Source organism: Belonocnema kinseyi, chromosome 4 (assembly GCF_010883055.1).
Source record: "Belonocnema kinseyi isolate 2016_QV_RU_SX_M_011 chromosome 4, B_treatae_v1, whole genome shotgun sequence".
Classification (NCBI taxonomy): Eukaryota; Metazoa; Arthropoda; class Insecta; order Hymenoptera; family Cynipidae; genus Belonocnema; species Belonocnema kinseyi.
The window spans coordinates 34,010,053-34,024,469 of record NC_046660.1 but is presented as its reverse complement, the minus strand read 5'-3'; the positions used below and the strand labels follow the sequence as shown (position 1 = coordinate 34,024,469).

The 14,417-nt window shown below is 29.0% G+C and overlaps 1 protein-coding gene across 1 annotated transcript; it reads left to right on the top strand.

The window, feature by feature from the left end:
• The first annotated feature begins 1,697 nt into the window (after positions 1 to 1,697).
• LOC117170828 lies at positions 1,698 to 13,375 on the top strand. Its single transcript, XM_033357872.1, has 11 exons — positions 1,698 to 1,950; positions 4,682 to 4,740; positions 6,163 to 6,304; positions 6,574 to 6,741; positions 6,885 to 7,028; positions 11,703 to 11,784; positions 12,301 to 12,449; positions 12,579 to 12,637; positions 12,731 to 12,869; positions 12,960 to 13,124; positions 13,235 to 13,375. Exons 1-11 carry the CDS (start codon positions 1,810 to 1,812, stop codon positions 13,373 to 13,375), a joined length of 1,389 nt encoding a protein of 462 aa, XP_033213763.1. The 5' UTR covers positions 1,698 to 1,809.
• The last annotated feature ends 1,042 nt before the right edge of the window (positions 13,376 to 14,417 follow it).

Here is a 14,417-nt window from a genome sequence, read left to right as displayed (position 1 = left end):
TTCTTAGCCATTTTTTTTTATTATAAACCATAAAAAACTATCTTTTGTGCATTTTTCTTGAAAAGTAACTGGGAAACCCCACAATCTGAGTGGATTCGGATTCAGCGACGAAAAATACAAAAGAATACACGGGAATCATTAGGAAAGTTAGGGTTAGACATTTTAGGAACAGGGCGAATAATCGCCTCTTTCCAGGCATCTGGAAATATTCCTACCTGCAGGGATGCATTGTAGATGTGCAAGAGAATTGGGCCGATGACTGGTAAAGCAAGGCGAATAATTTTAATTCAAACACCATCAGAACCTTAAGAATTCGATTTTACCTTGAAAAACTACTGAAATACCTTCTTAGGAGCCTTTTTAAATTCTTTGAAATTACATCAATCTTTTGATACCTTATATAAAAACCCGTCAAATGCTTGAAAATTCCTTAACTTGGACTTTGTTTTGTATGGATATATTGTACAGAATGATGTACAAGCAGGTTCCGGGGCTTTTTAGGATATTATAATGCACTAACATCGCTTGCCCACTACTAGAACCCTCTTATATGTAGTATAATAAAATAATAATATGATGTAAAATCTTGCAATTTACGATATCACGATTTTACGCTATTATAATGTGATAATTGCGATATATAGCGCAGGAATTACGGTATATATTGCAATTCCTGCGTTATCATTCTATATATTTACAGGGTGGACACGCTGGGGCTTACATGCATGGTGAGTTGAATGCTACCCGAATTGCATAACAGCAGGGCAGGAACCATTATACAGGGGTATTTTCATATTTCGCGCCTTTAAACTTTCATTCGGATTGGCCATTCCGTCAAGTCCGTGCATCTTCGGATCAAGTTTATGATAGTTTCCATGGTTGCGTTCGAAACTTCAAACGGATACAAGTGTAAAAACAATATAGGTTATGTTATATAGTAATTACAAATAATAAAAGTGTTTAATTAATAATGAAGTGAGACATGTGAACTGAGAAGTAAACGTAATTTTTTTTCTTTGCTAATACCATTATAGAATAGCTGCTCAGTGATAAATAGTATAAAATAGTAATAATATTTTGCGCTTCCAGTGGGCGAAGAGTGAATGGTGTTTAATGCTTATTTCTACTGCATAAAAAAAGGTATGTTATGAATAGACAGGATATGTTTTTAATCAAGTGAATGAAATATTACATCCGTAAACTTTAAATTGACATTGCCTATGTTTACTGACAGCGACTAGGGCAAATAGGTGAATCTGAACATAACCGCTTGAAGTTTCGAACGCAACCATGGAAACTCTCATAAACTTGATCCGAAGATGCACGGACTTGGCCGAATGGCCGATCCAAATGCAACTTTAAAGGCGCGAAATATGAAAATACCCCTGTATAATGGCTTCTCCCCTGCTATTGTGCAATACGGGTAGCATTCAACTGGCCATGTATGTAAGCCCCAGCGTGTCCACCCTGTATATGCGTATTAGAATTTATAATTAAGCTCTTTTTGCTTTACAATTTAGTACTTAAAATATGGAAGTATTCGTTTTTATATGATTACAAAAAAAGAATAATTTGAATAATTAGAACCTATTAGACAAGTATATTCTTAAATATACTTTCTTTTTGTCATTGTTTGCTTCTGTATAGTCATGGCAACTTATTGTCTTTACACTTGAGCTTATTCTCTAGCACAATTCAGTTACTTTTTACATTCAGTGTTTTATACTTTATTCTCAATCTCCCTACTTGTATTCTTAAAAGGAAAATAAAATATTCACGTAGATTAAAAAAAAAATTATTATTCTAAACATGACGATCGATTTTTATTATTTTGATCCAAGTCCACCATGCCGGACAGTTATGATGCTCGCTAAAGCATTAGGTGTCCATTTTAATTATATTAAAGTGAATCCCCTCGAGGGCGATCATATGAAACCAGAATTTGTTAAGGTACGTAAGAATTTGAAAATTATCATTATTTTTATAATGTAAACCCTATTATTAATTTTTTCGAGATTTGCTGAAAACAGTTGCACTAATGTACTCTCTAAGTTTGAATGAGTGAAAGGTGACTTCAAATCAGTGACGTATACTTCTCGCTTTACCAATCAGAAGAAATTCACTGAAATTCGAACTGCAATTTAAAAATTTACTACGAAATCAGTGAATGTTCGCCAAAATTCCCATCGCCTTGCACTGATTTTCCACTTTAAATACTTAAATAATAATAAATCAATATTTCGGTATATGATCCAAATTTAGAGAAATGATTTATTTAATTAATGATTTAATAAGAAGTAGAAAACAAGCACGAGCACGGTTTTTTTCTTATGCCATTTTTAAATTAAAATCTTAAAATAATAATAAAAAAATTTCTTATGGTATCCACTATCTAAAGAATTGAAAAGCAAGGACAAAATGTTTGATAATTGGATAAAATTGATGTCTTTACTTCAGAATTAATATATACCTATAATATTCTTTATTTGATAATAGCATTTTGAGGTGAAACACAACAGAAAAACCTAAAGTTGTGGAAAAATTGTAAATACTCTTCAAACTTTAATTTTTTTAAATCAAAATATCAATAATTTCCAATGAAAACCTACGCAATCTTTTTTTTTATTACAAATACCAACTTCACACGAAAAACACTAACAAATTTTAGAAAAAGAAGGTGGGGTTTGTTAGACAATATTTATTTCTTTCAAATATAAAAAATAAAAAATTACCACTTTTTATTTTTTTGTGAATTTCGAAATAGTGCACAAACCGGATAAAACTGTAACTATTTTATTTAATTAAACATTTTTTAAATTTAAGATATGAAACAACTTTAACAATGAAAAGTTAATCAGCTTTTCAACAACGAAAATTTCGAGATTTTCGAGACATAAAGATTTTTATTTTTATTAAAGAATAATTGAATTAATAACAAAAACTAATGCTGAACAAAATTGTTGAGTGCTGGACCCAGAAAATTAATTTTTAAGCAGTTGTTTTTTGAACCAAAGGACATTGTAAATATTTTGCAAAAGAGAAGATTGTTCTACAAAAAAGTAAAAAAATTTCAACCCAAAAATATAAATTTTCCACAAAATATTTAATTTTTAACTAAATTAATTAATTTCTAACCAAGTAGATAAATTTTCCATCAAAACAAAAAAATTTTAATTTTAAATAAAAGACAGTTGCAAATTCATAAAAAGATGAATTTGCAACCAAGAAGAATGGTTTACATTTTCAACTAGAGATCAATTTTAAACTAAAATGATAAACCTTCAATCAAACAAGTGATTTTTCAATAAAGTAGTTCAAATTTTGATCAAGTAATTGAACTTTTAATTTAAAAAGATGAATTCTTAACAAAGCATATAATAGTTGATAAGTATGTTAAATTTTTTTTTAAATTTGAAATAAAAAGGGTTTTAACTTATCTAAAAAGTTGAATTTTCAACAAAATAGTTGTAATCATAAGAAAAAAAGATTTTAATTTTAAACGAAAAATTTGCAATTTTATGTTCTTTAAAAGATGACATTTCTACTAAAAGAGTTAAATTTTCAAACCAAAAAGACGAATTTTTATCATAATTGTTGATTTTACAACCAAAAAACATTTTTCAGTCCAGAATGAAAGAATCTTAGGCAAATTGTAACTCGAAGGAAAAAATAATTTTAATGCAAAATAAAAATTTGGAATGATTATTTTTAAATTTTCTTTGTTTATTTGTTTTAAATTTTATACATACCTAACTTTACAAGCTTTAATGAGAAAATTCAGAAGGATTTTTGTAGTTTAAAAGATATTAAGACTTTTTGACGGTTGCAAAAATTTAAGAATATTTTATAAATGTTCAGAAATATTTTAAAGTTTTAAATTATTTTTAATTTCTTCAAAATTCTAAAAATGTCTAAATATCTTTTAAACTGACTCGAGTTACTACTAAAATTATTTTAAAATCTTCTGGATCAATTTTTGTCAATTTTGAAAATCGTTTGGAATGTTTTATTTATAATATTTGTAAATATTTTCTTAAAACTATTTCAAAATAAATAAAAAGTACTTCAAATGTTCCCTGGGTTTTTACAAAAACTATTATCTTATTGTTCTTTAAATTTCTCGGTACCGATAGTTTTGTGGTCATCAGTAATTAACTGACCATTTTTTATCGTTACCTACAGTCTATGCATTCTGCAAACCAAGATATTCTCAATTTTTGTTCATAATTTGATTTTTTTTTTTTTTTTTTAATATGTGAACAAGAATGCAAATCATAGTCTGGTAGCAAAATGTTTCGGAATTTTGAGTTACTTTTGTGGTGCAAAAAATTCTTAATCTTTATTAATAGATAAATGCATATTGCCTCATTTAATATGGTCACAGGCTTATGAATAGAAACCTTTGATTATTTTAAAAACATTTGGTCAAAATTTAAGAACACTACATTGTTGCGTTTATTAATCAAGATTAATTTACAGTTTAAATTTTTTCTTCAAGAAACACATTTTTGTAATTATAATTCTTAATTTCAAAATTGCGATTCACAAAATTTTCTAGAATTCACAAGAACAAACTGAAAATAGCCACTTAAATTCATATTCATTTTTTTTGTAATGTTTATTATTGAGTATACAGATTAAAGTTTAAAAATAGTTATTTGAATCATTTAATTTTTTTCAGATCAACCCACAACGTGTTATACCTACGATCGATGATAATGGTCTTATTTTGTGCGAAAGGTTCGTATCAACCTAACTATTGATGATTTCAATTAAATGTATAGGCCTGCTTATAAATTTAAATATTTATTTTTAAAGAGATGTATGACGACATACTGAAGTGCCTGAAATATCAAGTAATTTCACAAAAGCTTCAGTAACTTTTTACATTCTCATCATTTATGATTGAGAAAGTATTAGAACTGTCCGAAATTTGACATCACAGTTTTTCAACGGATCTCCACGTTTCGAGACCCCCTGAATCCGAAAATCATGTTTTTACGATGGCGTATGTCTGTCTGTCCGTCCGACCATCCGTCCGTAAACACGATAAATCTCGAAAAAATGAACAAATCAAATCCATCTTTGGCACACTTTCTTTTAGGTCATAAAAGAAAGGACGAGTTCGTTGACCAGCCATTTTTGATAAAAGTTCAAGAAATGAGCGCATTTAAAAAATTTTTGAGACCACTTTTTTCTGAATTTGAAAATTCTATGTACGGATATTTATAGTATTGAAAAAAGCAAACAATTTATCATGATGACTTTTTTCGATAAAAATAAATTCTCAGAATTATAGCATTTGCTAAATTTTCTTAATCAACAGAAAATCAACTTTTTAAGTGAAAAAATGCACGATATGAAAGAAATTGAGAAGAAGAAAACCATTTCTTTTTGAAAGCCTTATAAGATTATCATAATGAATTTTTGGATTTTCATTGAAAATCGAAAATTCAAATTTTTATTGCACAAAACATAATAAAAAATTCCATTTTGTGGTCAAAGTATGTAAGATGCAGAAAAGATGAATTAACAAAAATTGTTATCGCAAAAAAAATTTATTATTTTGATAAGAATCGCTTCTGGATAGGACGCATATTTTTCGTTTTATTCGTGAAAAATAACATTGCAAAAAAAAGTGTGGAAAGCGACGAAAGTTACGAAAAAAAAAAAGATTCAACAAAACCTGTTTACATATGTCTGTTGGAAATCGAGCGCGCAGCGCGATTGTCACGATGAGAATGCGTACCTCAAAACCTGCAGAGCTTTGAGAAACGTAATCTTTGACTGTACTTAATTAAGTAGAGAATTCAGAATATGAAGACGCATATAAATAATGCCATCTAAAAGAAATCTTCTTGATATAGTTTTATTCAAGCATTCCAAATGCAATGAATAAATATCCGAGCGCGAAGCGCGAGGTAACCCGTTATAGAGAGTCGAAGCGCGAGAGTCAACCGTCGCGCGGCCAGCGCGCAATGAGAATATGCCGGAGAGGCGGGCAGATTGTTAAAGCAACTTCTGACTGATTCTCAAGAAACTGTCACGTGTTTTTTAATTATTTTTTAATAATTACTGATTCTTAGTGGAATTCTACGTACGCACTATGAAGAATATCACATGTTATAATAAATATACTGATAAAATCTGTTGTATTTCCAGCCGAGCAATTCTAGGATATCTGGTAAACAAATACGCCAAAAATGATCATTTTTATCCGAAAGATCCTCAAAAGAAGGGCATTATAGATCAAAGATTATTTTTTGATATTGGTACACTTTATGACCTTTTTTTTAAATGCTATGTAAGTAATGGTTTTTATATATTATAGATATCCTTGGATTATAAAATTAAAATAATACTTATGACATTAACTCTCTAATCAGTAAGAACCTTGAATGATTCTTAGTCCGACTGACTATTCAGTCGAAAATGAATTGAAGGTTTTTACTTATAAAAATTTAGAGAGATAGTTATAATTTAATAAACATGATAAACTAAAATATTCTAATTAAGTAGAATACTAAATGATAAATTATAAGTTATGCTGAAGTCAAATTTTTGTTATTATAGGGTTTTGTGGCATTTGGAATGATAGAAGCTGCTAAAGAAGAAGATGTTCAGGCTCTTGAAAGAGCTTTCGAAATTTTGAATGTTTATTTTGAAGATAGTCAATACGTTGCTGGCGATGAAATAACAATTGCTGACTTTACTATAATTACTTCTGTCTGTTCCATGGTTGTAAGTAGTAATAATTTTTAAATATATAAATTTTCATAAATTTAAACAGAATTTTAATTAAAATTTTATTTTGTACTTTTTCAATTGGAATTCAAGTACTTAATTCTTGATCGATACATAATTTATTTCTGATCTGATTTCAGGAATGCGGTTTCGACATCAGTGTATATGAGAATGTGAATGACTGGTACGAGCGGTGCAGTAAGGACTTTGAAAAATTTGGATTTAAGGATATAAACTTGACTGGTGCGCGATTTATTGCGGGACTATACAAATCACGTGTGACAGCATAATCTTTTTTTTTAGAAAAAGCTAGTATTCAAACCGATAAATGAGCAAAATAATAATTAATGATGATTTTAAAATCTGTGAGCACCATCAATTTTATGTAATTTACCAATGTCTTCGCAAAAAAGTAGCATATAGATCTATATATGATTTGAATATATATAATGTATGATTCAAAAATAGATATTTAATTAAATAAAAAAGGTTTATAATAACAAGCAGAAGAAGATTATGCATTCCACAATTTTTATAAGAAATTAATCACAAAGTAATTTTTCAAGAAAATTAAATAATTTCCAGTTTGGTAGGTAAATATTTAATTTACATAATGAATCTCCAAGATTAAATTTATAAGAAGTTGCTGTCCTTTTGAGAAGGAATATTATAACAATTGATTCTAGAACTTTATTCTGTTCAAGGATATTTAGCTTGAGACAACATTCACTTATAGATAGACAATGATTAAAAGAAATGTCGTACCGTCTAGCAAGTTCCGTTGGAAGAAATTCCACAATTCAAAAATTTATGTTTAAATTATTTATTTGATATTTTGTTTCCAAAAATTAAAAACCAAATTATTCATTTACTTGTTTACTTATTTCTTTAATGTATTTCCGACAAACAATTGAGGTTATTCAATAAAATGCCACGACCGATTCAAACAGTTTGTCATTCGTGTTGGCCTCACGTTCAATCGATCTTCCTTAAACTTTCAGATTTGTTCTTTTTGTTAAGGAAATTCATTTTAAACGTGATGACTTCCTAAGTGGAAGGTTTTACATCGCTCTTATCAACTATCGTGAAATATTCGTTTTATAAGTTAGAACATTTTTTGCACATAATTTTATAACAAACTAGTTTGTGTGATATTTTGCGAAAAATAGGAATTTTCAAACGTTAATTTTAACTTTTCATATAAATCTCTGAGGCAATTGTAACCATATTTTTAATATTTAAAGTTTTCATTTAATTCATTTGTAATTTATTCTTTTCGTTAGACATTGGGATACGACTTTAGTAGTTTCAAGAACGTCAGTTAGTGGTACCAAAGAATAAAAAAAGAAGCACCGAAGTTCGAGGGAATTAACACAGAGTTTATGAAAGATTTCAAGGAATTAGTTGCATTTTTAAAGAAGTGAAGTTGTGAATTTATGTAAATAAATATATGATCATACCTTAAAATAAGTTTCAATAAGTATGATTTTTTCAATAAGAAATAAAACAATTAAGATCTATTGAACACAATTTCAACCACCCTTTCTTACTATCCAATGCATAGATAGGTTTTAATAGAGAGAACCTATCGAATTAAGAATAATCTAGATTTAGTGTCGGTTTTGAGGTTGACGGTGACCATGAATCCAGAGTCTCGGTAATGCTTTCTCTCTCTCCTGTTTCTCGGTCTGTTTTGTCATGACTGAATGAACATCGCACCCCCCCCCCTTCTTAGCTCCTCTCAATAACCTCAGTGGCCCGGCGTCAATTCTTGGAAACACTAAATTTAGATTCACTAAATCCGGATTCGACTGTACTTCAAATTTTGTATGATTTAAAGTTTAGGAAATAAAATGATGTTTATCATAGAAAAAAGCAAATTTTCATTCTCATTCGAAACTCTCTTCTATAATAAAACGATTTTTTATATATACCGATAAAATTCGAATTTTCGACCCGAAATTTCAATACAAATAGCCCCTTCCAATTGAAAATGGTTTCATTTCAGCTAGTTACTCTGAAGTTTGTAATTATATCATTTATTTTCGATTTAATTAATAATTGTTCTTTCCTTCATCTTTATATTTAAAAATTTCGAAAGATTCAGTTTTATAAAGTTTTTGGATTTTGTAACCCCAGGCAGAAACCCTTGTAGTGACGATCAGGTGCCATCCTACTGTTCTCCAATGAGGGGAAGTAAGGGGAAATTATGAGAGAAAAAGTAGAGCAAATGAGGACGGGGTAGAAGGGATATTGAGGGGAAGGCAAAAGAAGCGAAAAGAAGGAAAAGAGAGTGGAAATAAGAAGAGATTAGGAGAGGGCAGTAGGAAAAGTGAACGGAAATGAGTGAACATGCATTAGGGAAGTGAGGCTTAATGAAAGAAGAGGAAGTAAACCGAAATGAGTGAGGTTGAGTGGGTGAAGTAAGGGAAATGAGAGTAGGGGAAGTAGCTGTATTATGGGAAATTAGGTGAAGGGAGTAGCGATGGTGAGAGGAAAGAGGGGAAGGGAGAGAAGGGAACATGAGGGGCGAAGTAGTAGGGGAACTGAGTAAAAATGAGTGGAGAGAAAATAGAGGAGTAGTGAAGGGAACTGAGTTGACGGGAGAAGATCAAATGAGGGAAAATAAGATGAGGTGAGTAGGAGAATCAAGGGGAAGTAGGGAAATAATGAGGAAGTAAGGGAAGTGAAAGTGAATAAGGGGAAATACGGGAAAGGGAAGGAGGAGGAGCAGGGGAAGTATGTGAAGTAGTAATAATGAGGGGGGTGGTAGAGTTAGTTACGGGAAGTAGGGGATAATGAAGGGATGGAAAATAGGGGAAGTGAGTCTGAATGAGAGAAAGTAGGGGTACTGATTAGAAATGAGAGTGAGTAAGAGAGAAAAATGATCGCTGAAGAAGGGTAGTAGGCGAAGGGGTGTGTTAGCTGGGAAAGCGAGGATGATGAGGGTAGTAGAGGGATACGCAAGGTGTACATTCAGAAGATGAGTGTCGAAGGGTAAAGTGAGTGGTTTGGAAGAGGGGAATGTTGGAGAAAAACTGGAGAGGGAGTTCGCAGGGGACGTTTGAACTGCTAACTTAATTGAATAGTTTTATTTTCAGATTTTAAACGCTTTAATTTCAAACATGATTTAATTGAAATTTTAGGAATTAATCATTAAGATTAAATTTTCAAATCCTAATGTATTCAATTTCAAACAGTTTAAAATAAAAATGTATAACTGAAAATAACTCGAGCCTAATTTTATTGAAACTTAAGCGCTTTATTCACATAATTTGATTAAATCTTAGGAGAGTTCAAAGTGAAACGGCCTGGAAAGTTGCATAGTTTTGCAATCTTTTAAATTTAGATTGAAATTTTTTAGATTATTCCATTTTGCCGGCTTTTATATTTAAATTATTGTTAATTTTCACGGTAATTGCTTAGTTATATGACTTTTCTAAAATTTGGAGTAAATGGTTTTAAACCTTTTGGAAAATATTCTTCATAGTCCAAAAATAAATTATTAGCCGAGAAAGTAAAAAATTTAGTATTTTGCCCAAAAATACAAACAAATTATTTCAGACAATTTGCGGGTATTAGTTTATGTTTTAGCCAAAAAACGATTTTCATTGTAAATAAGAAAATAGTTAATTCAACCAAAGGAAGAGTTGAATTTTCGATTTCAATAAAGGTTTCTCTGTCAATAAAAAAATTAATCCAAAATGTTGAATTTTCTAAGCCAAAAGACGATCCTTCTAGAAAACCATTGAACTTTCAACAAAGAAGATTAATTTTGTACTATAAAAGACCATTTTAAAAGAAAATACACACAAAAATGGCTAATTATATATTTGAATTTTCAAACAAGATGATTAAGGTTCTTCCAAAAAATTAACAAATTACCTCAATTTTCAACCAAATAGTTGAATCTTAAAATTTTTAAAAATTAATTTCAAGCCAAAAATATAATCCTTATATTTTCATCTACGAAAATTAATTTTCAATAACAAAAAAGATTGTTCTAAAAAAACTTTAACCTCGTACCAAATAGTTGAAATCTTAACCGAATTGCTGAATTTTCAGACCGAAAAGACGAAGTTTATACAAAACAGTTAAATTTTCAATAAAAAAGTTAATTCTAAACTAAACAGTTAAACTTGCAAACAAATAAATAAATTTTCAGTTAAAAAAATTACATAAAAAAAGTTAATTTTTGAAAAAGTAGCTTAATATCCAATGAAAGACATGCACTTTCAACTAAAATGATCAATCTTCAACCAGAAGGATGAAGTTTTAACAAATTAATTAAACTTTCAATACAGTTGATTTGTAACCAAGAAATGAAATTTATACCAAAAAGATGAATTTTCATACCAAAAAGACGAATGTTCAATAAAACAGATGAATTTATAAATAAAAAATTGTTGTTAGTCAAGTAAATAATATAAAAATCAATTTAATTGTTAAATTTTCAAACAGAAAGAAATGAATTTCTAACCAAAAAGGATGACAATTTTTACCATTTTTTGCTGTTATCAAAATACTTTTTGAAATTTCTTGAATTTTTAATGATAAATATTCTAGATTAATACATTTTAAAAGTTAATTTTTTTTATTTATTCTATTGAAAACCAAACAAATTAAAAAATTGTTCAACCTTAAAACTCTTTCAATTTTAAATGATTCCAAATTTTAATTGTTTAATAATTTTTAACACTGCGCTATTCGAGTAGTTCTATTGAGTATATTTTAATTTTTCAATTGTCAAATTTTGATTGTTTTAAAAATTTTTTAAATTGTGAGGAGAATTTGACACCTACACAGTTTTGTTGAACAGAATTTTTTAAAGAAAAAATTGAAAATATTATATAATAATAGTCACTTTTGAAAGGACGAGAAAAATAAATATTACTGAACACCCTTTTTTAGTCAAAGCACTGTTACGTTACTGAGATGATTCTAGTTAACGATATCAGAGATCAAACCAGTTAGTTGGCCTTGTTTCTGCTACTCGACCGTCGTACCTGTTGGTTGCGTTTGTCGTTCTTAAATTCTCAGGTTATTTATTTTGATATTTTTTCATTTTTGTTAAAAACAAATTAATTAAGTATATTAGAAACTAATAAAGTATAGATAAATTAATAAATGAAGAGCTTAAAAATATTTAATTCGCTATTTTGAAATAATTTATTTATTTAACATAGAAATAATTTATAAAATGTATACTTTATAAATAAGGGAAATGCATTTTCATATTTCAAAGTAAATCAGGGGCAGGATGCTTTTGACTTTTTCCATTACAGAAAAAATGTTTATAGTCTCCACGAATAATAAACCTCCTCACGTTAAAATGTGTATATTGACATCAATGTTTTATAATAAATAATAAGAAAAAGGGGCCTGATACATAATACCTCCCTCAATATTTAGTTAGGCTTATCACGAGTTTTAAACTTTAGATTTTATCTTTGCCTTTAACACACACTTCTCAAATGCATTTTTTAAAATCTGATACCAAAAGTAATTTTTATTTTAAAATATTTTTAATCATTGTTTGTATGAAATGCATTGTAGATTTACAAATGCCGCTAGATTTGTATCAAACAATCTACAGCACACCATGTCGGGCAGTCCGATTGGTTGCAGCAGCCCTTGGAGTGGATTTGAACTTAAAAATTTGCGATATCAGAAAAGGGGATCAATTTAAACCCGAATTTATCAAGGTAAGAAATAATAGGTGTAAAGTTAAACATTGTATTACATTTTCATTTTTTGTTTCCATTAAATTTGATTAATATTTTATATATATTTATTATAGTTTATATATATTTTATATATAATTGGTTTTTAAGATGAATCCTCAACATACAATCCCAACAATGGACGATAATGGTTTATATTTGTCGGAGAGGTGAGTTTCAAAATTGATCAAAAATATATCCGATTAATACTTTTTTTTACTTACTAAACATTTAAAAAAATGACAGTATGATTTATTGTTTAGCCGAGCCATCATGACATATTTAGCAGACCAGTATGGTAAGGACGATTCTCTTTATCCCAAGGATCCAAAAAAACGTGCCTTCGTTGATCAAAGATTATATTTCGACATGGGCTTCTATCAATTATTTAAAACTTACTACGTACGTATATAAAAGAAATATAATTTTAAATAACATATTTTTCTAAAGTATAAACAAATAATAATAAACTTTAAAATTTTCATTTAATAGCGCCCAACTATTTTTGAAAATAAATCTAAGGACACAATAGATTTTGAAAAACTTGACACAGCTTTTGGATTTCTGGAAAAATTTCTCGAGGGTGAGAATTACGTGGCTGGTAAAAATCTGACAATCGCTGATCTTGCTCTAGTATGCAGTGTTTCAACTTTTGAGGTAATTAATTAATTTATTGTTCTTTTTTGTATATGATCATTAATATAATTTATAAGACACATAAACAAATCAAATTGTTTATTAAATTTAAAATTTACATTTTTCACCAGGCAATGGAATACGACTTCAGCAATTTCATGAACATCAAACAGTGGTATCTCAAGATTAAAAAAGAAGCCCCAAAATATGAAGAGATTGTTGAAGAAGGTGTCATGGAATTTAAAGAAATGGTTGCTTCCATGAAAAAATAAATTAAAAAATATTTTCAAAGAATTCAAAAGCATAATTATTTGCTCTCTTTTCAATGCATGTAAGTATTGTAATAATTAACGAAACTGTATTATGGATTTAATAAAAAAAATTGAAACAATACAAAATGTTAAATTTTTTCGATTGGGGATAGTGGAGCAGGAGACGTCATGAGTCATGTGCGCCAATTCTTAATTAGTAGTACACCTGGGAGAGTTCTGGCCCACGGTTCTGTTCTGTGCTAAACGACAGTAAACTAGAGACTGGTAATTTATCGACAGACGATAATGCTTCTTGTCTGGTTCAATATCGCTTAGCTCAGAACAGAACCGAATATTTTTTCGGTGTATTGCCATAAAAGGATTCTTAACAAAAAGTATTAAAAATGAAATAAATATAGCCTAGGATATAAGCAAACAAATGGTTTCTTTAGTCGTAAATGTCACGTTCAGATGTTGAAACAAGAAGGTTATAATTTGCAAAGATTGCAGTTAATTAAAAACTGAGATACAGTGAAGGTTTGTATCCGTTCTCGACACTCTTTGGGATTCAGACATAAATAATTTGTATTTAATTCTAGTTGACAATAATCATTCTCCTACACCCATATCTTAACTTATTATAAAGCTGTCAAACCTCTACCTGTGCTTCATAATAGAGAGATTGAATATAATAAATAAATCCAATCAAAACATTTATTTGCACAATTGATTCAGGTTTGTAACTTACTTACGTCATTTATATAAACCAAAATCTGAATTTGTCAGAATCAGGACCACAAGATTTGCTTTCTCCTAGTCCTTGACATTTATAATGTATAATCGACATCCCGTTTAAAATTTCGACCCTTTACAAGGAAAAAACTTATACGTAGAAAAGTCACGAACTAGTAGCTAGGTCTCGAATATGAGAAAAATTCATCGGATATTGATGTATTTTCGTAAATAATCTTCGAATTTTGGGAAAGAAATGACGAACTCGTTATGATAAGTCTAAAACCATTCGTCACTTTTTTTCCTTAAATAATTACAAAAATATAACGAC